This window comes from Engystomops pustulosus, chromosome 9 (genome assembly GCF_040894005.1).
Source record: "Engystomops pustulosus chromosome 9, aEngPut4.maternal, whole genome shotgun sequence".
NCBI classification, from domain to species: domain Eukaryota; kingdom Metazoa; phylum Chordata; class Amphibia; order Anura; family Leptodactylidae; genus Engystomops; species Engystomops pustulosus.
The window spans coordinates 2,474,631-2,501,608 of record NC_092419.1 but is presented as its reverse complement, the minus strand read 5'-3'; the positions used below and the strand labels follow the sequence as shown (position 1 = coordinate 2,501,608).

At 50.4% G+C, this 26,978-nt stretch overlaps 1 protein-coding gene across 1 annotated transcript in view; it reads left to right on the top strand.

Moving 5' to 3' along the window:
* The window catches only part of LOC140077579 (complement C4-B-like), a 53,575-nt gene that overhangs the window by 18,262 nt on the left and 8,335 nt on the right, over window positions 1-26,978 (top strand). The window contains exons 19-36 of the mRNA XM_072124851.1: window positions 293-363; window positions 441-580; window positions 1,226-1,438; window positions 1,517-1,568; window positions 2,046-2,135; window positions 2,370-2,573; window positions 2,783-2,858; window positions 3,176-3,335; window positions 3,479-3,580; window positions 3,659-3,827; window positions 6,152-6,318; window positions 6,700-6,852; window positions 10,839-10,898; window positions 10,969-11,059; window positions 11,244-11,409; window positions 11,631-11,721; window positions 12,271-12,345; window positions 13,244-13,346. Of these exons, the coding sequence (XP_071980952.1) occupies window positions 293-363; window positions 441-580; window positions 1,226-1,438; window positions 1,517-1,568; window positions 2,046-2,135; window positions 2,370-2,573; window positions 2,783-2,858; window positions 3,176-3,335; window positions 3,479-3,580; window positions 3,659-3,827; window positions 6,152-6,318; window positions 6,700-6,852; window positions 10,839-10,898; window positions 10,969-11,059; window positions 11,244-11,409; window positions 11,631-11,721; window positions 12,271-12,345; window positions 13,244-13,346 (2,183 nt within the window). The remainder of the gene's footprint in view (window positions 1-292; window positions 364-440; window positions 581-1,225; window positions 1,439-1,516; window positions 1,569-2,045; window positions 2,136-2,369; window positions 2,574-2,782; window positions 2,859-3,175; window positions 3,336-3,478; window positions 3,581-3,658; window positions 3,828-6,151; window positions 6,319-6,699; window positions 6,853-10,838; window positions 10,899-10,968; window positions 11,060-11,243; window positions 11,410-11,630; window positions 11,722-12,270; window positions 12,346-13,243; window positions 13,347-26,978) is intronic.

The following is a 26,978-nucleotide window of genomic DNA, read 5'->3' as shown; positions in this document are numbered from 1 at the left end:
AGATATGGACAGACTCTGGTGGGACCTACTGTGGTGTTGGATGTCCCCAGGCCTCTGTAAGCCCCTGAGTAGAGTTCTGAGTAGACATACCTGTGATTACACTCGATGTTCTCATCGGTAACTTCAGAATAAAGGAATATCTTTGACCTAACACCGGAGAACTCAAAACCCTTTGACCTGGTGTAGTAGAAAGTCTACGCCAATAGGGACCAGATATCATCAGGTTTCACATGTTCTTTACCTATTATATAAATGATAGCAGCATGATATAAGCTCAATTCTCCTCCAATAGAGAAACTGTAGCTGTTCCTGACTCTCTCACCACCTGGGAGATACAAGGCGTCGGGATGTCTAAAGGAAGAGGTGAGACAATTTCCAGATATTCTCTTGTTTTGAGGTTGGTTTGGGTAAGTAAAATCTGAGGCTTCTATTGTCCATAGGATTCTGCGTGGCCGACCCTGTCAAGGTCACAGTCTTCAAGAGATTCCATGTACATCTCCGGGTCCCATATTCTGTGAAGAGGTTTGAGCAGATGGAGCTGAGGCCGGTCTTGTATAATTACCATGAGAATCCTCTGAAGGTAAGTGGGACTCCTCACTAGGGTGCGGTCACATAGGTCCAGAGAATGTCACCTATAGAACCCAAAGAGTTCAGTCCCTGGTGCTCTAGTGGGTTATCATGCACTCCCTATCCGGCTTTGGATGTGTCCCTGGTGCTCTAGTGGGTTATCATGTCCTCCCTATCCGGCTTTGTATGTGTCCCTGGTGCTCTAGTGGGTTATCATGTCCTCCCTATCCGGCTTTGTATGTGTCTCTGGTGATTTGGTTGCTCTACTGGGTTATAGTTTAGTCCCCGGTAATCTGGTTGTTGATTATAGAGTCTCTGGTGCTTTGGTGGGTGTTATTGTATGGTAAGCCTCAGCTAGTTAACCCTTCAACCGACACTGCAGTCTCTTTTGACTTGATAAAGGAGTCACAGTTAAAACCGAAACGCGTCGTGTTTCTGAGATAGTATAAAAAATGTTTTTTATACTAAACCTCCTGGTTGTATAAATACCCCTGTGCGCCAATCGTGACAACCCCTCCGGCATTGTAGGGAACCCAGTGCTCTAGAGGATTATTGCACAGTAGTTATTATGCTGTAATGGGTCGTGGCCAGGACCCGCTTTATCATCAGGGTGTTCTGAATATTTGACAGACCTGTTTGCTCTTCTTCCCTGGTGCAGGTTAGAGTGTTCCTAGACAAGACAGAAGACTTATGTAGCGCCACCACAGATGAAGGGGCCCCTGTGGAACACATAGTAACAGTGCCAAATAATTCCGCTATATCCATCCCATTTGTTGTGGTGCCCATTGGACAGTCCAACCCTACGCTGATCGTGAAGGCCCTGGGACAATACGGAATATCTGACATTGTGAAGAAACCTCTCAAAATTCTGGTACGATTATAGGTTATCTCTTATTATCCAACACATTTTTATTTTAAGATAAGAATCATTGTGTTTTCTTCTCCTTAGAGGGAAGGGGTCTCAGTACTTGAAGAGCGAACGTTCATCGTAGACCCTAAGGGTAAGACATGGTCATTGGATGTTGGTAACACACAATTCTTCATACATCTGTCCATCAATGACTTGAAGAAGCTTTGGTGTTTGATAAGTAGTGAGGCCTCTCTGTTGCCCATGGCTGTGTGTGTTCTGTAGCTTTCTGGAGCTTAGTTACGTGAAGGACCAGGCAAGACATGATGTACGGCACCTGGTAATACAGAGGCCACTTCACTTGCCTCAGGTCCTTGGTCACTTTAAGCAGGTCGATTGGTGCGAGGGTTCGGTTTGTTTCTTCACTCGTCTGATGGCCTTAAACAAGATCATCAATGACCCCGGAAAACCCCTAATATGATGTTTTACATGACATCCCCTTGAACAAATACTTTCTTGCCTTCAAGGAGTCGTTCGGATGTGAAGAAACAACAAGACCAAATGAGAGTTAAAGAAGACGTCTAATATTGTATCTCCTGCCATTTACTTAATATTTCTGTTCATCTTGCAGATTCGAGAAGAAGAGAGTTCACATTTGATGAGGAGCTTCCTTCAAATATGATCCCCGATGGAGATTTCCGGTCCAGTATCAAGATGAGCGGTAAGTAGAACAGCAATGAGCTGGAGACCATGGTACATCTTGGGTCGCGCCTCGTGTCCTCATGGAAGTTGCTCATTGTATGAACTGCAAGGTAACAAACGAATTGACGACTTCTCAGGGGAATTTTTAAAAAATTCTCATCCTCATGGATCCTCATACTTACATAATTGCTAATTTCTCCATCTTTGCTCTCCTCACATTACCATTTGCATGTTTTTTTATCATATTTCCCAGTGGACTCTCCCATAAACACCATAAACAGCACCCTGAGCAGCGATGGGGTCAGCAGACTGATTCGGGTTCCATACGGTTGTGCTGAGCAAACAATGATCTCCACGGCTCCAGGGGTCTATGCTCTGCGATACCTCGACCATACAGATAAGTGGGCAATGCTACCACCTGACCGCAAAGACGAGGGCCTGGAGAACATGAGAAATGGTATGGAATAACATTAGAGAATTGGAATTGGTATAGAATTGTTGCATTAGAGATATTTATGGCCTCCAGAATGTGTTTCGAGTCCTGCTCAGCTGCCCATAGCCACCATTACTTTGGTTGGTTCCCAACTATACTACAACTAATATGGAGTATACACAATACATGACTGGTGGCTTCATTGTACAAATAGACTATCTTGTTGTCCCCAGGATATTCGAGGATATTGCAGTACAGGAAGCCTGATGGATCCTATGGTGCGTGGCTGCACAGGCCCAGTAGTACGTGGTAAGGTGGAGACATCTCTAGTCCTCGCATTTAAAGGGCATAAGCAAGAGAAAATGTTCCTGATAACGTCATAAGATCTACTGGTACCACTATAGTTAATGAGCAAGATCTGGCCATGGCTTCACAACATCTGTTTCCTATTTGTCTGGGGGTAGACCTTAACTCCATGTCTCCTAGAGTGTAGATCCTTTGGTTGACTATAGGGAGAAGGCTGTCATTCAGCCTCTGTATTGTAGGGATCTCCATGCTGCACTGTATACAGAAGATGGTCTATGGTTGTCCGGTGGTCTACAAGAAAACCCTTTGTTGTATTTTAGGCTGACAGCTTTTGTGGTTAAAGTCATGTCCTTCTCCCGTAAATATCTTGAAGAAATGGTGGTAGAAGAAATACGACAATCTGCCACATACCTAACCACGAAACAGTCTGACGACGGAGCGTTCAAGGAGACCACACCAGTAGTCCACCAAGATATGATGGTAACATGGACCTGGATATCCGGGCTTCTTCCATATTTGCTATATATCCGTTGGTTTTCAATGATCTGTGACATAGAGTAACGTAGTCTGAGAACCCGAGGACTGTGTTTCATTATTTAGTGCTATAATCTCTGTCTACATAGGGTGGTGTTGCCGGGATGACTGCAGATGTGTCTCTTACTGCCTATGTTTTGGTGGCCCTCCATCATGCCAAGGGTTCCATGCCGGAAGATGATACCATAGTGGTGCGTAATCTTCAATGTCCCTCGTTGTAAACATATTACGACCGCATCATAGGACATCATTCCTTTCATCTATTGTAGGCACGAAGCATTAGTAAAGCCATAGACTACCTACGTCTGAACCTGGAGAAAGTCCAACAGCCGTACTCATTGGCCGTCACTGCCTACGCCCTCAGTCTCGCTTCTAGTGACTCCATGTTGAAGGGCAAAGCATATAAAAAACTCATGTTTACTGCTGAGAAGGATCCCAGTAAGTAATCCGCCAAGGTAACCGAGAGAAATCCGCTCTACCTCGGGTGCTTGATCATAAGGGACGCCCTTCCCACTTCTTGTAAACATGAGAGATCGGCCGCCACGTGGTCATATAAAACGTGGAATGTTCTTTATTTCTTCAGGATATAACACTACAAGAATACAGCAAAATTATCTACGCGTTTCAGACCAGTTGTGGTCCCTAGTCATAGATACTTGATATGGACTAGTGTTGTCTGATACCAGCACCCCGGAAGCACAGCGAGCGATCCCAGCCGAAAATCAGGGCTGGTAAATCAGAGACCCCTCCGTGTGCACATTATATATATAGAAACATTCTGATACATTTCTATAGTGTAACACCAGATCATTTCTTACAGACCTTTAGGAGAAACACTAATATGTTCTGTATTGTGCACCCCATAAAGTCCAGTTCACATTCTATACATGTAACGCAGGAGACTACATTGTATGGACTGCAACTTATAAAGTCTGTAATGTTGTGTATAGTCTCATCAATGTTACTGCCAACATTTACATAGATTTGCTCCGCATATAAAAAGACTTGGCCAAGTGTCAGTGTTATCAGGTCCGCCAATTATACTGGCAGATATAAGGTGACCCAAAGCCGGCGCCTTCTAGTGGGAACATTACTAAGACTTTGTGTAGTTTATTTTAGGATATTTTGTATTATTTTAATTTCTTTGCTGTAGGTTGTAACGAATGTTGGTTTATTCAGATACTTCTCTCTACATTTCCGTTTATTTTGTGGGGAGAGAAATTCTGAACGGGTTTTGTTTGGTTCTGGTGAGATTCCAGTTGCTATGACCTTGAGCTTTTAGTTTCTATCAAATCTCTTCCTTTTTCATATAATGAATTAGTAGAACAATTACGTTTAGCTCTGAGCAATTCTCCTACTGGAATCCCCTTCCGTGTGTCTGTGGGATGACAGAAGAGCCATGGAAATGCTATTTATAATATCACCAGAGCCAAAACCATTTGCACCAACAAAACCCGTTCAGAACTTCTCCCCCCACAAAATTAACGGAAATGTAGAGAGAAGTATCCGAATAAACCAACATTCGTTACAAAAATGAAGAAAAAAAAGTGGCACTCCAAATACCCACCTGGTACTGTCCAATAAAAGGCTTGTCTTTACTAACAAAAAGTGGGGGACATCAAATGGGGATTATGATTGAGACGCTATAAGTGTCGAAACGCGTCAATCCGTATTCGTTGTCTCGCACATGATGTTCCCCACTTTTTCTTAGTAAAGACAAGCCTTTCATTGGACAGTACCGGGGTGGGTATGTGGAGTGCCGCTTTTCTCTTCATTTTTGCACTCTTGGCCATGGAGTCGAGGACTTGAAGGCGTGCACCACCGCATGGACTTACTGTTCGGAGGAGAATCTAGGTGATTGGGTGAGCGAACCAGACATATATTTTTCTCTTAACATTCATTACAACCTACAGTAAAGAAATTAAAATAATACAAAATATCATTAAAAATAAACCTGTATTATTCCAGGATGAAGAATCTTAATAATGTTTCCACTAGAAGGCGCCGGCTTTGGGTCACCTTATATCTCCCAGTATAATTGGCGGACCTGATAACACTGACACTTGTCCAAGTCTTTTTATATGCGGAGCAAATATATGTAAATGTTGGCAGTAACATTGATGAGACTATACACAACATTACAGACTTTATAAGTTGCAGTCCATACAATGTAGTCTCCTGTGTTACATGTATAGAATGTGAACAGGACTTTATGGGGTGCACAATACAGACCTAAAGGTGTTACACTATAGAAATGTATCAGAATGTTTCTATATATATAATGTGCACACAGAGGGGTCTCTGATTTACCAGCCCTAATTAGGGTTGGTAAGAAATAAAGAACATTCCACGTTTTCTATGACCACGTGGCGGCTGTTCTCCCAGTGTTACATGATTCATGATCCCAGTAAGTAGCAGAATGAGACATCATAATAATGTCAGTGTGCTGGGATTTTCTGCTGTGCTAGAGGAAGATACAGCAGTTTTCTTCACAAGCCTCTTATATAATCTATATGACACCTATCATTATTACTTTTATTTTTTTAAGAGCTTTTTTGCCCTTTTTTGAAAATTCCTGTGGTTGATAAATAGTATAATTCTTGGGGTTACCAGTGCAAGGGCCTGTAAAGTACAGGGTCATTATATATATATATGTGTGTGTATATAGGATTGTAAAGTTTTAGTGTTTTTCTGAAATTTTAGGGGAACTTTTCTATGAAAATTATTAAAATGCTGAATTTTCTGCATTTTTTCCTCTCGAGACAAGGACAGTATACACTTCGGTCCTAAGGGGACAGCGCTTGCGGTTGAGGCAACGTCGTATGCGTTACTCGCTGCCCTGCTCCAGGGGGATTTACGCAGCGCCAAGAACATGTACGTTTGGCTGTCGGAGCAGGAGAATTACGGCGGTGGATTTAAGTCTACCCAGGTCAGTCTGATGAAGTATATATATATATGTGTGTGCGTGTGGACAACCAGATATTTGGCCTGTGAAGATTTGGTCCTGTGGAGATGTGAACTTTCTAGGGTCACGGTAGATCACGGCCTTGTCAATTCTTAATGGGAACCTATCTGGCGGTGCACAGCGCCCCCATCAGTCCATACTGTGAAACCACAGGCGCTCCATCATCCCTATTACAATATTACAGTCATAATTTCAAACCCACCAAAACTTAGCACAATGACTACCAATCCTTTGCAGAATGGAGAACAATAGTCATGGCCCCGCCCCTGGTGGACCGAGAAGGTAATTTGCATATATGTATAATTTGCAATATATAGATCTCCTCCCGTTTTGCTTCGTCTTCAGGACACGGTGATGGCACTGGAAGCTCTCTCTGAATATTGGATTAAGACTTACACAAATGAAAAGATGGAATTACAGGTGGAGGTGAACTCCCTGGAGAGGTCTCTGCAGCAGAAGTTTAGGCTCCGGAGTGATGAGAGTGTCCAGGAGGAACTGGTGAGAGACCTCGTATGTAGAGGATGTGATGGTTAGATACAGCAAAGACAAACCTCAACACAACAAATCTTCTCTTTCTAAGTTGCTCTTCTTGCACAATTCACGTCTTGACACATCTTCAGATCCACCACAAGGCGAGTGGTAGCTCCAAGTGAAGAAACTGATAGGTCCTGATGAAGAGAATGATTGTCCCAGTCAATAGATTGTAGACAGCAAACCAGATTTACAAGTCCAACTCACGTGATTGATCTGTACTTCTCTACAGAGTGCTAGGTCCATGCGAAGAGAGAGTGATAGATCTAATCAAGAGATTGTAGGCCACAAAGAAGACATTGGTCTCACCCAACAGATCGATACTCTAGAGAATGTGAGGTCCACAGTGTTATAGTCCGGTCATAGAGTGACAGTCTCCCATCGTTAGAGTATTGGGTTGTATCAAAGTAGAGAAGCTTGAATGTAAATGCAGGTCCTTCAAGTCCAACCTATAAACCTACAGCGTTGATGACGAGTCTTGACAAGCGATAGATTCTCCTTAAGAGATTCATGGGTCCTGGTCAAGCCACTTAGTTTCCATTCATAAGTCCCACATAGTCATAGGTCCCACATAGTCGTAGGTCCACATAGTCATGGATCTTACGTAGTCATAGGTCCCACATAGTCATAGATCCTACATAGTCATAGGTCCTACATAGTCATAGATCCCACATAGTCATAGGCCCCACATAGTCATAAGCCCCACATAGTCATAGATCCTACATAGTTATAGATCCCACATAGTCATACACTCAGCGGCCACTTTATTAGGTCCACCATGCTAGTAACGGGTTGGACCCCCTTTTGCCTTCAGAACTGCCTCAATTCTTCGTGGCATAGATACAACAAGGTGCTGGAAGCTCCTCAGAGATTTTGGTCCATATTGACATGATGGCATCACACAGTTGCCGCAGATTTGTCGGCTGCACATCCATGATGCGAATCTCCCGTTCCACCACATCCCAAAGATGCTCTATTGGACTGAGATCTGGTGACTGTGGAGCCATTTGTGTCCAGTGACCTCATTGTCATGTTCAAGAAACCAGTCTGAGATGATTCCAGCTTTATGACATGGCGCATTATCCTGCTGAAAGTAGCCATCAGATGTTACAGGGTACATTGTGCTCATAAAGGGATGGACATGGTCAGCAACAATACCATGACACCACCACCACCAGCCTGAGCCGCTGATACAAGGCAGGATGGATCCATGACACCACCACCACCAGCCTGACCCGCTGATACAAGGCAGGATGGATCCATGACACCAGCACCACCAGCCTGACCCACTGATACAAGGCAGGATGGATCCATGACACCACCACCACCAGCCTGACCCACTGATACAAGGCAGGATGGATCCATGACACCACCACCACCAGCCTGACCCGCTGATACAAGGCAGGATGGATCCATGACACCACCACCACCAGCCTGACCCACTGATACAAGGCAGGATGGATCCATGACACCACCAGCACCAGCCTGACCCGCTGATACAAGGCAGGATGGATCCATGACCCCACCACCACCAGCCTGACCCGCTGATACAAGGCAGGATGGATCCATGGCACCACCACCACCAGCCTGACCCACTGATACAAGGCAGGATGGATCCATGACACCACCAGCACCAGCCTGACCCGCTGATACAAGGCAGGATGGATCCATGACACCACCACCACCAGCCTGACCCGCTGATACAAGGCAGGATGGATCCATGACACCACCACCACCAGCCTGACCCGCTGATACAAGGCAGGATGGATCCATGACACCACCACCACCAGCCTGACCCGCTGATACAAGGCAGGATGGATCCATGACACCACCACCACCAGCCTGACCCGCTGATACAAGGCAGGATGGATCCATGACACCACCACCACCAGCCTGACCCGCTGATACAAGGCAGGATGGATCCATGACACCACCAGCACCAGCCTGACCCGCTGATACAAGGCAGGATGGATCCATGACACCACCACCAGCCTGAGCCGCTGATACAAGGCAGGATGGATCCATGACACCACCACCACCAGCCTGACCCGCTGATACAAGGCAGGATGGATCCATGACACCACCACCACCAGCCTGACCCGCTGATACAAGGCAGGATGGATCCATGACACCACCACCACCAGCCTGACCCGCTGATACAAGGCAGGATGGATCCATGACACCACCACCACCAGCCTGAGCCGCTGATACAAGGCAGGATGGATCCATGACACCATCACCACCAGCCTGAGCCGCTGATACAAGGCAGGATGGATCCATGACACCAGCACCAGCCTGACCCGCTGATACAAGGCAGGATGGATCCATGACACCACCACCACCAGCCTGACCCGCTGATACAAGGCAGGATGGATCCATGACACCACCACCACCAGCCTGAGCCGCTGATACAAGGCAGGATGGATCCATGACACCACCACCACCAGCCTGACCCGCTGATACAAGGCAGGATGGATCCATGACACCACCACCACCAGCCTGACCCGCTGATACAAGGCAGGATGGATCTATGACACCAGCACCACCAGCCTGAGCCGCTGATACAAGGCAGGATGGATCCATGACACCACCACCACCAGCCTGAGCCGCTGATACAAGGCAGGATGGATCCATGACACCACCACCACCAGCCTGAGCCGCTGATACAAGGCAGGATGGATCCATGACACCACCACCACCAGCCTGAGCCGCTGATACAAGGCAGGATGGATCCATGGCACCACCACCACCAGCCTGACCCGCTGATACAAGGCAGGATGGATCCGCGCTTTCATGTTGTTGTACCAAATTCTGACCCTACCATCCGAATGTCGCAGCAGAAATCGACTCATCAGACCAGGCAACGTTTTTCCAATCTTCTACTGTCCAATTTCGATGAGCTTGTGCAAATTGTAGCCTCAGTTTCCTGTTCTTAGCTGAAAGGAGTGGCACCTGGTGTGGTCTTCTGCTGCTGTAGCCCATCTGCCTCAAAGTTGGACGTACTGTGCGTTCAGAGATGCTCTTCTGCCTACCTTGGTTGTAACGGGTGGCGATTTGAGTCACTGTTGCCTTTCTATCAGCTCGAACCAGTTTGCCCATTCTCCTCTGACCTCTGGCATCAACAAGGCATTTCCGCCCACAGAACTGTAGCTCACTGGATGTTTTTTCTTTTTCGGACCATTCTCTGTAAACCCTAGAGATGGTTGTGCGTGAAAATCCCAGTAGATCAGCAGTTTCTGAAATACTCAGACCAGCCCTTCTGGCACCAACAACCATGCCACGTTCAAAGGCCACAAATCACCTTTCTCCCCCATACTGATGCTCGAGAGAACTGCAGGAGATTGTCTTGACCATGTCTACATGCCTAAATGCACTGCCGCCATGTGATTGGCTGATTAGAAATTAAGTGTTAACGAGCAGTTGGACAGGTGTACCTAATAAAGTGGCCGTGAGTGTAGATCCCCCACAAGAGACTGCAGGCATCGGACAGGAGACAGATGATTCCCAGTAGAGTGATAGCATCTTCTTTGGAGACTGGTAAGTCCAGACAGTGTTAGATACATCAAAAGTCTATTAGAGCTCAGCCAAGAGAGTGACCGAGGCTGCTCCAGAGTGATAGTTCCCAGACAAGTAAATTTATTATGGCCTTTGTAGGTTCTATGGTTGGACTAGAACATTGGTGGACTATGGTAGGTTGTCTATGTCTACATCATGTCAGTTTTTTTCCTGTTCTTTCTATTCTCTGTTATATGACTATAGGGATCACCGCTCTGTTCTGTGATGGGTAAAGGGAGCATTTTCTGCTCTTATAGATCAGGAAACAGCGCCACTCCTCACTACCGGCTTTGTCTGGTATTGCAGCTCAATCCCAATCCGTAGCCGCTGGTCATTGCTGATCTAATCTTTGACATTAAGAAGTAAAATAAAAGACAACGGTTTATTCTGTTTTCTAGAGATCAATGGGAACCAAATTTAGAGTGAAAGTTTCTGGGAAAGGAACCGGAGTCTTAAAGGTAAAAATAATAATATGGTCAAATGTGGGTGGACCAAGACTTCTGCTGCTTCACGTCCATGTGCCCTTAGGTTCTGAAGATGTACAACATCATAAGGGTGGAGAATACGACCTGCTCACAGCTGGAGCTCTCCGTCAAGGTGCACGGTGATATAAGAGACGGTGAGTTCCCCGGAGACTCTGGATCAATGGCTTTGTCCTGGTTGCATAGGGGGGGGGGGGGGCAATACTTTTACACTATACAGAGGTCTCCTGACTTACCACATACTGGAGGGCCACAGGCAAGACTGACCTCCGAAATTTTGACCCTCGGATCTTCTTGGTGACTATTCTTTACTTTCAGCAGAAAAGGAAGATGAGGATTATGAGGATGAAGATGACTATGAAGAAGAGATCGAAAGTGTAGGAACCAGGTCCAATATTGACTGGCATGACCTGAGGAGCAGAGCGCGGAGAGAGGTCTCCCAACCCAAAGAGAAGGAGGTGAAGGTCCTGTATGAAGTGTGTCTCTGGTAAGACCGTCATATAGTATTCATGTAGTGGTCATCCATGGTGGTCTGTGGGTCCATACTGTAACCCTACTCTACTTCTCTCCCCCCGATAATCCAGGATTTAGAGACCTTTCCTGCACGGAGCTCGGAGCTCTACTTTACCTACAAGACATTTCCCCTTTCTCATTGTGATCTTTAGGGGAAGAGCTTTAAACATTTCTAATAAATCTTTATGTTTCCAGGAGGAAGTCCCAGGGCGCGGCCTCCGGCATGGCCATCGTAGACGTCACCATGCTGAGCGGATTTGAGCCCAGCACTCAGGATCTGAACAAGGTGAGTGATGATGGATTGTAGAAGGGATCGTTACCCTCCCAATCTCTGCCGCCTTATACTATCAGCCGATAGAGTGCAACTACTCTCCACGGGGGTCACCTACCCAACCCTAGGAGGCCTCTTCTCACAATCTCCTATCTCAAGGCTCCTTTTGTGTCCTCTCTCTGGGCCCGACCAATGACTTACCAGGCCCAGGATGTCCAGTCTCACCAGGGACGGCTTCTCCTACGCAGATATGGGGTCATCAATGTGTGATAAGTGGGGGGGGGCAACAATAAGCCCCTCACTAGTACAAGAGAAGAGATCTCAGAGGTAGCAGCACAACCCTCCAACCCAAGGAGAGGCCATCATAGTCCTGGTCCGGGAGAATTATCCGACATTATTATCCGTGTCTTGGAGTATTGGAAGCTCTGGATTATGTATTTCTGGGATATGGGATGACAGAATGTAGGATTGTGGGATTGTTGGTGGTGGGATCATCCCGGCTACACCACATCTCTAGGACTACATCATGTACGAGGATTTTCACCATTTTTTTCTTCCTTCCAGCTTAAGGATCCATCCGAGAATTACATCAGTCACTATGAGATCCAGGGCGGAAGACTCATCCTGTACTTCGATAAGGTCAGAAGAACAGACAAGACGTCTCCATAGACACAATCAGTAACAATCCAATCATCCTCACGAGTCTCATAAGATCAGACATATCGGATCTGGTTCTTAGTGGTGATGATGTGTATAATACCTGTGTGATATATAACGAGCCGCGCCCCTGTGTGATATATAACGGGCCGTGCACCTATGTGATATAACGAGCCGTGCACCTGTGTGATATATAACGAGCCGCGCACCTGTGTGATATATAACGAGCCGCGCACCTGTGTGATATATAACGGGCCGTGCACCTGTGTGATATATAACGAGCCGTGCACCTGTGTGATATATAACGAGCTGTGCACCTGTGTGATATATAACGAGCCGCGCCCCTGTGTGATATAACGAGCCGTGCACCTGTGTGATATATCGAGCCGTGCACCTGTGTGATATATAACGAGCCGCGCACCTGTGTGATATATAACGGGCCGTGCACCTGTGTGATATATAACGAGCCGTGCACCTGTGTGATATATAACGAGCTGTGCACCTGTGTGATATATAACGAGCCGTGCACCTGTGTGATATAACGGGCCATGCACCTGTGTGATATATAACGAGCCGTGCACCTGTGTGATATAACGAGCCGCGCACCTGTGTGATATAACGAGCCGTGCACCTGTGTGATATAACGAGCCGTGCACCTGTGTGATATAACGAGCCGTGCACCTGTGTGACCATGGTCAGATTTCTATCCCCTGGATGTAAACACACCAGCTTTCTATGGACTGACAGTAAGCAGAGATCTAGAAAACCATGAGGAAGTCATTCAGAAAGTATATTGGAAAATTGTATAACTTTTCCTTCCCCAAACCACATCAATTATTTGCTAAAAGCGGACGACCCCTTTAATGTCTCTTTATTAAAGGTCTCCAACATCAAAGAATGTGTGACATTTGAAGCCGCCCAGACAGTGAGGATCTCGCCCCTGCAGCCGGCGTCTGCCATCCTGTACGATTTTTATGAGCCAGGTAAGAGGCAGAATTTTACAGTTACATCCTGTAGATCTTATATTACAATGTATAACGTAAAACATAACAAAAACAGAACATATACATCTAAATTAAATAACACAACATCCTCCAGCCCCAACCACATCATAAACCAACACTTGAAAACAAATCACACCCAGAAAATTAACATAAATGAACATGAACACACCCTCCACCCTCTAATAACAGAACACCCCACACATATAACACATCCCCCAGCCAAAAACATTTTTTTTTTAAACAATCACAAAATACGTCCTACACTAAACTTAATCCCACGCCCATCACCCTCCCCCCAGGCACTGGTCTAATGTCCAAAGTTTGCATTAAGAAGTCCAGACCAGTGCCCAATATCAGTTCCAAAATCCCACCACCATCATCCCCCTCCCAACCTAACACTATATCCCAGACCACACTATATACACTATATACAATATATACAATATATACATACAATATAAACACTATTTACAACATGATGAATACAATCATATAAACCAACCACATAAAGCTCAGGTTCGGCGCCTGCAAGCCCTACATCACTACATGCCCAGAACACAAAACTAAAATCTACTGTGCAGCATCAGCCCAACACCAGGAGGGGAGAGGACAGACTAAGGGACACTAAAGGAGAAGCCCCTCCAAAGGAGAGAGGCCCTCCCCGTGCCCAGCCTCTCATACTCCAGAGAGCGCACCTTCACCAGGATGGGGAGAGGACAGACTAAGGGACACTAAGGAGAGAGGCCCTCCCCGTGCCCAGCCTCTCATACTCCAGAGAGCGCACCTTCACCAGGAGGGGAGAGGACAGACTAAGGGACACTAAGGAGAGAGGCCCTCCCCGTGCCCAGCCTCTCATACTCCAGAGAGCGCACCTTCACCAGGAGGGAGAGGACAGACTAAGGGACACTAAGGAGAGAGGTCCTCCCCGTGCCCAGCCCCTCATACTCCAGAGAGCGCACCTTCACCAGGAGGGGAGAGGACAGACTAAGGGACACTAAGGAGAGAGGCCCTCCCCGTGCCCAGCCTCTCATACTCCAGAGAGCGCACCTTCACCAGGGGGGGAGAGGACAGACTAAGGGACACTAAGGAGAGAGGTCCTCCCCGTGCCCAGCCTCTCATACTCCAGAGAGGGCGCCTTCACCAGGGGGGAGAGGACAGACTAAGGGACACTAAGGAGAGAGGTCCTCCCCGTGCCCAGCCCCTCATACTCCAGAGAGCGCACCTTTACCAGGGGGGGGGGGGGAGGACAGACTAAGGGACACTAAGGAGAGAGGCCCTCCCCGTGCCCAGCCTCTCATACTCCAGAGAGCGCACCTTCACCAGGAGGGAGAGGACAGACTAAGGGACACTAAGGAGAGAGGCCCTCCCCGTGCCCAGCCTCTCATACTCCAGAGAGCGCACCTTCACCAGGAGGGAGAGGACAGACTAAGGGACACTAAGGAGAGAGGTCCTCCCCGTGCCCAGCCTCTCATACTCCAGAGAGCGCACCTTCACCAGGAGGGAGAGGACAGACTAAGGGACACTAAGGAGAGAGGTCCTCCCCGTGCCCAGCCTCTCATACTCCAGAGAGCGCACCTTCACCAGGAGAGGAGATGACAGACTAAGGGACACTAAGGAGAGAGGTCCTCCGCGTGCCCAGCCTCTCATACTCCAGAGAGCGCACCTTCCCCAGGAGGGAGAGGACAGACTAAGGGACACTAAGGAGAGAGGCCCTCCCCGTGCCCAGCCTCTCATACTCCAGAGAGCGCACCTTCACCAGGAGGGAGAGGATAGACTAAGGGACACTAAGGAGAGAGGCCCTCCCCGCGCCCAGCCTCTTATACTCCAGAGAGCGCACCTTCCCCAGGAGGGAGAGGACAGACTAAGGGACACTAAGGAGAGAGGCCCTCCCCGTGCCCAGCCTCTCATACTCCAGAGAGCGCACCTTCACCAGGAGGGAGAGGATAGACTAAGGGACACTAAGGAGAGAGGCCCTCCCCGTGCCCAGCCTCTCATACTCCAGAGAGCGCACCTTCACCAGGAGGGAGAGGACAGACTAAGGGACACTAAGGAGAGAGGTCCTCCCCGTGCCCAGCCTCTCATACTCCAGAGAGCGCACCTTCACCAGGGGGGAGAGGACAGACTAAGGGACACTAAGGAGAGAGGCCGTCCCCGTGCCCAGCCTCTCATACTCCAGAGAGCGCACCTTCACCAGGAGGGAGAGGACAGACTAAGGGACACTAAGGAGAGAGGCCCTTCCCGTGCCCAGCCTCTCATACTCCAGAGAGCGCACCTTCACCAGGAGGGAGAGGATAGACTAAGGGACACTAAGGAGAGAGGCCCTCCCCGTGCCCAGCCTCTCATACTCCAGAGAGCGCACCTTCACCAGGAGGGAGAGGACAGACTAAGGGACACTAAGGAGAGAGGCCCTTCCCGTGCCCAGCCTCTCATACTCCAGAGAGCGCACCTTCACCAGGAAGGAGAGGACAGACTAAGGGACACTAAGGAGAGAGGCCCTCCCGTGCCCAGCCTCTCATACTCCAGAGAGTGCACCTTCACCAGGAGGGAGAGGACAGACTAAGGGACACTAAGGAGAGAGGTCCTCCCCGTGCCCAGCCTCTCATACTCCAGAGAGCGCACCTTCACCAGGAGAGGAGATGACAGACTAAGGGACACTAAGGAGAGAGGCCCTCCCCGTGCCCAGCCTCTCATACTCCAGAGAGCGCACCTTCACCAGGGGGGGGGGGGAGGACAGACTAAGTGACACTAAGGAGAGAGGCCCTCCCCGTGCCCGGCCTCTCATACTCCAGAGAGCGCACCTTCACCAGGAGGGAGAGGACAGACTAAGGGACACTAAGGAGAGAGGCCCTCCCCGTGCCCAGCCTCTCATACTCCAGAGAGCGCACCTTCACCAGGAGGGACAGGACAGACTAAGGGACACTAAGGAGAGAGGTCCTCCCCGTGCCCAGCCTCTCATACTCCAGAGAGCGCACCTTCACCAGGAGGGAGAGGACAGACTAAGGGACACTAAGGAGAGAGGTCCTCCCCGTGCCCAGCCTCTCATACTCCAGAGAGCGCACCTTCACCAGGAGAGGAGATGACAGACTAAGGGACACTAAGGAGAGAGGTCCTCCCCGTGCCCAGCCTCTCATACTCCAGAGAGCGCACCTTCACCAGGAGGGAGAGGATAGACTAAGGGACACTAAGGAGAGAGGCCCTCCCCGTGCCCAGCCTCTCATACTCCAGAGAGCGCACCTTCCCCAGGAGGGAGAGGACAGACTAAGGGACACTAAGGAGAGAGGCCCTCCCCGTGCCCAGCCTCTCATACTCCAGAGAGCGCACCTTCACCAGGAGGGAGAGGATAGACTAAGGGACACTAAGGAGAGCGGCCCTCCCCGTGCCCAGCCTCTCATACTCCAGAGAGCGCACCTTCACCAGGAGGGAGAGGACAGACTAAGGGACACTAAGGTGAGAGGTCCTCCCCGTGCCCAGCCTCTCATACTCCAGAGAGCGCACCTTCACCAGGGGGGAGAGGACAGACTAAGGGACACTAAGGAGAGAGGCCGTCCCCGTGCCCAGCCTCTCATACTCCAGAGAGCGCACCTTCACTAGGAGGGGAGAGGACAGACTAAGGGACACTAAGGAGAGAGGCCCTCCCCGTGCCCAGCCTCTCATACTCCAGAGAGCGCACCTTCACCAGGAGGGAGATGACAGACTAAGGGACACTAAGGAGAGAGGTCCTCCCCGTGCCCAGCCTCTCATACTCCAGAGAGCGCACCTTCCCCAGGAGGGAGAGGACAGACTAAGGGACACTAAGGAGAGAGGCCCTTCCCGTGCCCAGCCTCTCATAATCCAGAGAGCGCACCTTCACCAGGAGGGAGAGGATAGACTAAGGGACACTAAGGAGAGAGGCCCTCCCCGTGCCCAGCCTCTCATACTCCAGAGAGCGCACCGTCACCAGGAGGGAGAGGACAGACTAAGGGACACTAAGGAGAGAGGCCCTTCCCGTGCCCAGCCTCTCATACTCCAGAGAGCGCACCTTCACCAGGAGGGAGAGGACAGACTAAGGGACACTAAGGAGAGAGGCCCTCCCGTGCCCAGCCTCTCATACTCCAGAGAGTGCACCTTCACCAGGAGGGAGAGGACAGACTAAGGGACACTAAGGAGAGAGGTCCTCCCCGTGCCCAGCCTCTCATACTCCAGAGAGCGCACCTTCACCAGGAGAGGAGATGACAGACTAAGGGACACTAAGGAGAGAGGCCCTCCCCGTGCCCAGCCTCTCATACTCCAGAGAGCGCACCTTCACCAGGAGGGGAGAGGATAGACTAAGGGACACTAAGGAGAGAGGCCCTCCCCGTGCCCAGCCTCTCATACTCCAGAGAGCGCACCTTCACCAGGAGGGGAGAGGACAGACTAAGGGACACTAAGGAGAGAGGCCCTCCCCGTGCCCAGCCTCTCATACTCCAGAGAGCGCACCTTCACCAGGAGGGAGAGGACAGACTAAGGGACACTAAGGAGAGAGGTCCTCCCCCTGCCCAGCCTCTCATACTCCAGAGAGCGCACCTTCACCAGGAGGGGAGAGGACAGACTAAGGGACACTAAGGAGAGAGGTCCTCCCCGTGCCCAGCCTCTCATACTCCAGAGAGCGCACCTTCACCAGGAGGGAGAGGACAGACTAAGGGACACTAAGGAGAGAGGTCCTCCCCGTGCCCAGCCTCTCATACTCCAGAGAGCGCACCTTCACCAGGTCACCCAGAATGTTCCTAACCACCTCATCCACCGGGAGGATTTTACGCTGCGTCGATACTAAACACCGTGCGTTCCACATGTGGTACCTGACCACTAGACTAACTAGGAATAACGTGCAGCGGTCCCGGCCACCCAGGCCTCTGAATGCTCCATAGGCCCACTCCGCATAGGAGAGACCGGCCAACCCGGGCCAATGGATGGAAGCGCCCACCCGGTTGTACACCTCTGTGTTAAAGGGGCACCGAAGCAGGAAGTGGTCCATGCACTCCAGCAGGCCACCGCACTCCTCCCGGGGACAACCCCTTTCCTCAGAGCTCCTACACTTCAGATTGTCCCTCACACACAGCTTTCCATGGAAGCAGCGCCAAGTCACGTCCCAAAACTTCAAGGGGATCCTGATGGAATTAAACAAACTCAAACCCACCCTCAGATCCTGACTTGGGCAATCCCTGAGGGCCAGAGGCTTCTGGAAACGGGCCAACAGAACCCTCCTGTCAAGGAGTTTCCTCGACATGGTCCTGATCTCCCACATTCCCAGACCCCACCGGCGAATCACCTTCAGAACCGGGGTAGCGTAAGCCGGAAGATGCCCATGCGGTGTACGGAGATCCTTCACTTGCCCTCCTGTCTCCCATTCCTGGAAGAAAGGCTGAAACTATCCCCTGCAGGAGTATACCCACGGAGGAGCCCTCTCTTTCCAGAGGTTTGCTACATTGATTTTAAGAAAGGTATTCACTAGGAACACCACAGGGTTGACCATACACAACCCCCCTTGTCTCCTCGTGCAGTAAGTAACCTCCCTCTTGATTAAGTTCAGCCTATTCCCCCATAACAGCTGGAAGAACAGACTGTACACCCGAGTCCAGAGGGGTTCTGGCAACATGCACACACTGCCCAGATAAATCAGCAGCGGGAGCAGAAAGGTTTTGATCAGATTTACCCTTTCTCTGAGGGTCAAAGACCAACCCTTCCACTGGTCCACCCTCTGAGCGGCGATCTTAAGCCTGCCATCCCTGTTTTGCATGGGGTAATCCCCCTGGCCAAATTCAATGTGGAGAACTTTGGCAGAGTCCAGGGGCCCTGGAAGAGTGTCCGGGAGATCAAAGCCTGGATCCCCCTCTCCCAGCCCAGGAGACTCTCACACTTATCCCGGTTGATCTTGGACCCAGAAGCCTCTGAGTAGCGGTCAAGCTCTGACATCACCCATTGCGCCTCCTCTCGCGAGGACACAAAAACAGTGACATCATCGGCATACGCTACCACTCTAAGAGTGGCTTCCGGTGTCGCCTGGCCCACGATCAACCCTCCTAAGGAATGGGTCATTCGCGAACACGTACAGTAGTGGGCTCAGAGGAAAACCCTGGCGAACACCAGACCCAACCTCGAAGAGTGGCCAATCCAACCGTTCACAAGCGGGAAACTCTCTGCCCCTGCGTACAAAACCTTTAGCCAATTGACAAACTCCCCCGGCAGGCCATACCTCAGAAGGACAGACCAGAAGTACTCGTGGTTAACCCGATCAAATGCTTTTGCCTGATCCAAGGACAGCAAGTACCCCTTCCAGTTACCAGCCCTGCCCTGCTCCACTGCCTCCCGGACATAAAGCACAGCACTAAATGTACTGCGGCCTGGAACAGAGTAGTGCTGGGTCCCCGAAAGGAGCCGGGGTGCAAACTGCACCAGACGATTAAACAGCACCTTTGCCAAAACCTTTCTGTCCATATTGAGAAGCGCTATGGGACGCCAGTTCTCAATACGAGATCGGTCCTTACCCTTTGACAGAATGATCAGGGCAGACCTCCTCATTGACTTCGGCAGAGCGCCCGAGGAAAGACACTCATTGAATACCTCAGTCAAGAGGGGAACCAAGGCGTCCTTAAAGGTCTTTTAAAACTCAGATGTTAAGCCATCCGGACCTGGCGATTTCTTGAGGGCGAGCCCTTCAATCCCCAGGCTGACTTCCTCTTCCCTGTTCATCTCTGTCAAAACATCAAGAGAGGGGTCTACTCCTGGCTCAGGGACAGTTTCAGCCAGGAAAGCCGACATCACATCCCGATCTAGATCCTTCCTGCCCAAGAGGTGCGAGTAGAAGGATCTGACGACCTCCAGAATCCCTGATCTGGACCTTTTCAGGGATCCCGTACTGTCAACCAGTCCTGTGACAACTTTACCATTCACTGACATCTTGCAGTTTCTGTAAGGGTCAGGCGAGCGGTATTTCCCATAATCCCTCTCAAAAACCAAAGATGCGTGTCTATCGTACTGACACCTCTTCAGCAAGGATTTCACTCTGGAGATGTCCTCACGACTACCTCCAGTCAAGACGAGATGCTCGAGTTTCCTCCTCAGGCCCTGATACAGGCGGTACCTGTCCAGGCTCCTGAGGCTCGAGAGCTGGCGGAAGAATCTCGCCACCCTTTTCTTGAGCATCTCCCACCACTCTGACTTACTGCTACAAAGGCCCAGCAATGGTACCTGGCTCTGAAGAAAGTCCTCAAAGGATTGTCTGATCTCCGCTTCTTCCAGGAGAGACGAATTGAGCTTCCAGTAGCCTCTTCCCATCCGGGGGGTATCTGTAACATTCAGAGAAAACAAAATTAGACAGTGGTCGGAGAATTCCACCTCAACAACGGACACTGCTGAAGAGATGGCTTCCTCCTTTAAATAAAACCTGTCTATTCTAGACCTGCAGCTACCCCTATAATAGGTGAACCCCGCGTGGCCTGGGGTGTGCCGGATGTGGACATCCACCAGGCGAGCCTCACTAGCTATGCTATTAAGAGCGACGCTATCATAAGTCAGCTTGTCTCTGGAACCTCCCCTATCTTGGGACCTCGTGACAGCATTGAAGTCTCCTCCAAAGACCACCTGCCGACTTGTAAAAAGGTAGGGCTTTCTTGAGTTCGCTCTGGCGGGACACTGCTTGCACAGCAAAGTCCCACCACTCGGGCTCGTTGTATCTCAGCTCATAGTTGGACCAGAAGAGCTCAAGCCCCTCCAGCCGAACAAAGCTGACATCAAACTCAGATGTACCATAGGGATGGATCAAGGCAAAGATGTCAGCCGCCCTGAAGTCCATCTTCAGCAGCAGCTCAACTACCCGTGCCCGAGGGGGACACACATTACTGCCACGCCACCGAAGACGGACCACATTCCTACGGTTAGCACCCGGCCCGGTTGTCGGGAGCGACCATGGTGTCTCCCTGCCTCTTTGCTCTCGGAAGGCAGACAGGCCGTGCCTCTCTATCCAAATTGACAAATCAACCTCCTGCCCCGCTACATTGATCGTCCTTTCTCCCTTCTGTAAGGCCTACAGGAGGCGCCGTTGCAAAAAGCCGTCCCCAGAGCACAGAGACGAGGATGATGGAACCCTACTTCCCCCAGCAGCGACACTGGCATAGCTCTTAACAGGGGCCGCCACTGGGGGAGCAACCGGACCATACCCCTGCACCCACCACATTAACACTACCCACCTGCATGCTACACTCAGCCGCGCCACCCACACCACCAGTCACTCCATCACTGACTCCCATAACTGGTAATGGTTCTGCACCACTCACGCCACTCACACCAGCCACCACAACATTACTGACACCATTCGCAATGGCTGGACCAGCAACAACATCAGGGGACATGACCACCTCCGCATCTTCAGACACAAGGGACGGGGGTCCCCTCGCAGAGCATCACCCAAAGGGGACCCCAACTCTTGTCGCACTTGTGCCCTCCACATCATCGGTAGCAGATGTTATTTCACTTTTTCTGGGGCTTGGTAACATTCGCCGCTGCTCTTTAGCCGGTGTGAGGCGCCGCTGATCTCCAGTCTCCACAGAATGTGCATTATCCCCAACACGACACAGAACAATACTTTCTGTCTGGGAGGTCCGGAGCCCTCAGCCTCACCGACCCCTCCACACTGCCGCCGCCCCCCACCTAAGTGATCAGCGGCGACAGCACGAAGAGGCGCCGAGGCACCGGAAGCTGCCACCAGTGCGGGGCTATCCCCCCCTCCCACCGGGGGACGCACCACAGCACTGGATTTTGATGGTATCGCCACATCCGAGCCGCCCTGACTGTCCGGCCTTGCGGCCGATGCCTCCCCTGCTCCCCGACTGTTACCACAAACAGAGACGGAGCCCATCGCCACATCAGATGTCACACCTGTAATCTCCCTGCTCCTTTGCACCGGGTCCACAGCAGAACTCGGGGGGGTTTGGGTAGCAGGGCTTGCACAGTGAGCTGACCCTGCGCTTTGCCCGGGGGGGTGTACAGGGAGGGGGTAAAGATGAAACGTACCTCTTCTTGCTGCTTTGGCCTGGTCTTCTTACTCTTCCTCCGGCTGCTCCCCCCAGTGGCTTCCTCTGGGAGTTCGTCACCAAAAGAAAAGTTCTCCATGCGCACTGGGGACTCGAGCAGCCGGATCTCTGCCAGACTGACTGTACTAATGCCTAAGCCCCCGACTTAAAATACCACCCGTCCCACAACCCAAAAAGAGGACACAAGACACCGTTTTGGAAGGAAAAAAGGTGGGGGTCGGCCACAGCTTTATTGCTTAACAGAAATAAAATCACCGACCTGTGGGGGGAACTCGGACCCTTTACCCAAATTTTTCACCTTGCATGCCGGGCCCCGCCTCCGCGGGGGCATGTCCTAGTTGATCTGTCAGGTGATTTGGGCTAAAACCGAGAGGGTCAAAATTCCACCACAGGCCAAGCTGTGACTACCAACAAATCCCAACACCAATTAATAACAATAACCAAATAAAACATAACTTGTAATACAAAATACAAAAACTAGGGAGGGTGGGCGGGTGTCTCTTGAGCGCGGAGCAGTCCAAAGAGGAAGGGCTAGCTCCGCGCTCAAGCTTTAATATCACCAGGCCACTGCCACCCAGTGGCCAAATTAGGCGACCAATCAGTGGCCCGGGTTAAAGGGCAGCAGGAGGGGCTGTACTCCTGATGTAAGGAGCACAGCCAGTCCTGCAGCCCCCCGGCTTAAACAGCCTGCGGGCTGTACATGAGCGCCCCTCCCTGGCTGCCGGTGTCACTGTCCTCCCCCGAGCGAGGTGTTACTGCTGGCTGTCCTGCAGGGGGCCCACTGCACGAGGCCTGCTGATCTTCCTGCAGGCCGCCAGGTGTGTCCTGCTGCTCGTCATCATCATCATCCTCCTCATCATCCTCCTCCTCCTCCACCTGGCTCGCAGGCTGCAACCCCATCAGCCTTTGCTCTCTGTTATCAGCCATTTCTGAAAATCTGTCGTCATTCAAAAGTTTTTCTTTAAATGGAGCGCTGTTCTCACAAATAAAGCTTTTTCTTTCAATCAGCTTAGCAATCTCAGCAGTAACTTTTTATAAATTTCTGTCTTGCGCTTCTTTTGCGCTGTGTTCGCCCTGGCGCGGGCAAAACGCAGCTCCTCCCGGAGCCTCCTGATGGGCTTAGTCGCCTCTTCATACTCACAGAGGTGGCTCTGGACCTGGGAGGCATAGGTGGACAGAGACTCCCGGGGCCCCTGCACCGCCCAGCCTACCCCCCCCCCCCTGCATGGTGAGCCTTACCTCTGTGAGCACTCCGCTTCATATCTCCAGCCCCGGAAGGACCGCTCTCATCCGCACCGACATCCAGCTTCTTATGGTGTTGCTTCACATTAGACCCAGGGGGAGTAGGAGCCGCATTGCTGCGACTCCTAGTGGAACGTCTCACCCCTGAGTCCTCCATAGCGCTGGCCAGTTGCTGTCCTCTCCTGCCCCCCGCTGGCCTGGCCCGGGAAGCAGGAGCCTGGGAGTCGGCTCCCTCGCTCATCCCCAACCTAACTCCCTCCCTGGGAGAGGAGAGAGCAGGCCCTGGGTGGATAGATGGATCCTCCAGGAGCTCAGAAGCACAAGCACAGAGCAGCTCCACACACAGTCACACCCTCCTCTAACGAGGTAACCACCTCCAGAGCTGCACTCACTATTCTGCTGCTGGTACAGTTACTGTGTACATACATGACATTACTTATCCTGTACTGATCCTGAGTTACATCCTGTATTATACTCCAGAGCTGCACTCACTATTCTGCTGCTGGTGTAGTCACTGTGTACATACATGACATTACTTATCCTGTACTGATCCTGAGTTACATCCTGTATTATACCCCAGAGCTGCACTCACTATTCTGCTGCTGGTGCAGTCACTGTGTACATACATGACATTACTTATCCTGTACTGATCCTGAGTTACATCCTGTATTATACCCCAGAGCTGCACTCACTATTCTGCTGCTGCTGGTGCAGTCACTGTGTACATACATGACATTATTTATCCTGTACTGATCCTGAGATACATCCTGTATTATACCCCAGAGCTGCACTCACTATTCTGCTGCTGGTGCAGCCACTGTACATACATGACATTATTTATCCTGTACTGATCCTGAGATACATCCTGTATTATACCCCAGAGCCGCACTCACTATTCTGCTGCTGGTGCAGTCACTGTGTACATACATGACATTACTTATCCTGTACTGATCCTGAGTTACATCCTGTATTATACTCCAGAGCTGCACTCACTATTCTGCTGCTGGTGCAGTCACTGTGTACATACATGACATTACTTATCCTGTACTGATCCTGAGTTACATCCTGTATTATACCCCAGAGCTGCACTCACTATTCTGCTGCTGGTGCAGTCACTGTGTACATACATGACATTACTTATCCTGTACTGATCCTGAGTTACATCCTGTAGATCTTTTATTTTATATAAAAGTAAAAAACATAACAATACAAACAAAACATAACATACAATATCTTACTTGCTGGTCCAGCCCCATTCACACCTAGTAAAAACAATAACTTAAAATACACCGAAATGAATGAACACCAAATACCACAACCCCCACCCAACCGATTATCACAACCTAAACCAAACCAATAAACAAAAACAAGCCACACCACAAATAAAACATAAATGAATATAAATATACATAAACCCACCCACACCCTCTAATAACAAACCACCCCACACAGATCACATCCCACACCCATTTTTTTTTTATTTTATTTTTTTTTAAAATATATAATAACAAATACACACAACACTACACTAAACTAAATCCCTCGCCCGCACCCTCCCCTTCCCCCCAGACACTGGTCTAACGTCCAAAGTTTGCGTTAAGTAGTCCAGACCAGTGCCCAGGGTCATAGAGTCCAAGGTCAACGTAAATCCCACCACCATCACCCCCCTCCCAACCTAACACTATGTCCCAAACCCCACTATATACAATATATACAATATATACAGTATTTACAACACAACATAAAGAAAACAGAATACAAATAAAATCTCAAAATCTCAACAACATCAATCAAAACCACATAAAGCCCAAGTTCGGTGCCTGCAAGCCCAACATCACTATAACCTCAGAACACAAAACAAAAATCTACAGTGCAGCATCAGCCCAACACCAGGAGAGGAGACGACAGACTAAGGGACACTAAAGGAGAACCCCCTCCAAAGGAGAGAGGCCCTCCCCGTGCCCAGCCTCTCATACTCCAGAGAGCGCACCTTCACCAGGTCACCCAGAATGTTCCTAACCACCTCATCCACCGGGAGGATTTTACGCTGCGTCGATACTAAACACCGTGCGTTCCACGTGTGGTACCTGACCACTAGACTGACTAAGAATAACGTGCAGCGGTCCCGGCCACCCAGGCCTCTGAATGCTCCATAGGCCCACTCCGCATAGGAGAAACCGGCCAACCCGGGCCAATGGATGGAAGCGCCCACCCGGTTGTACACCTCTGTGTTAAAGGGGCACTGAAGCAGGAAGTGGTCCATGCTCTCCAGCAGACCACCGCACTCCTCCCGGGGACAACCCCTTTCCTCAGAGCTCCTACACTTCAGATTGTCCCTCACACACAGCTTTCCATGGAAGCAGCGCCAAGTCACGTCACAAAACTTCAAGGGGATCCTGATGGAATTCAATAAACTCAAACCCACCCCAAGATCCCGACTTGGGCAATCCCTGAGGGCCAGAGGCTTCTGGAAATGGGTCAACAGAACCCTTTTGTCAAGGACTTTCCTCGACATGGTCCTGATCTCCCACATTCCCAGACCCCACCGGCGAATCACCTTCAGAACCGGGGTAGCGTAAGCCGGAAGATGCCCATGCGGTGTACGGAGATCCTTCACTCGCCCTCCTGTCTCCCATTCCTGGAAGAAAGGCCGAAACCATCCCCTGCAGGAGTATACCCACGGAGGAGCCCTCTCTTTCCAGAGGTTGGCGATATTGATCTTAAGAAAGGTATTCACTAGGAACACCACAGGGTTGACCATACACAACCCTCCTTGTCTCCTCGTGCGGTAAGTAACCTCCCTCTTGATTAGGTTCAGCCTATTCCCCCATAACAGCTGGAAGAACAGACTGTACACCCGAGTCCAGAGGGGTTCCGGCAACATGCACACACTGCCCAGATATATCAGCAACGGGAGCAGGTAAGTTTTAATCAGGTTAACCCTTTCTCTGAGGGTCAAAGACCAACCCTTCCACTGGTCCACCCTCTGAGCAGCGATCTTAAGCCTGCCGTCCCAGTTTTGCATGGGGTAATCCCCCTGGCCAAATTCGATGCCGAGAACTTTGGCGGAGTCCTGGGGCCCTGGAAGAGTGTCCGGGAGATCAAAGCCTGGATCCCCCTCTCCCAGCCAGAGACTCTCACACTTATCCCGGTTGATCTTGGACCCAGAAGCATCTGAGTAGCGGTCAACCTCTGACATCACCCATTGCGCCTCCCCTCCCGAGGACACGAAAACGGTGACATCATCGGCATACGCTACCACCCTCAGAGTGGCTTCCGGTGCTGCCCGATCCATCCCGACTCCCACCAACGGCCCACGATCAAC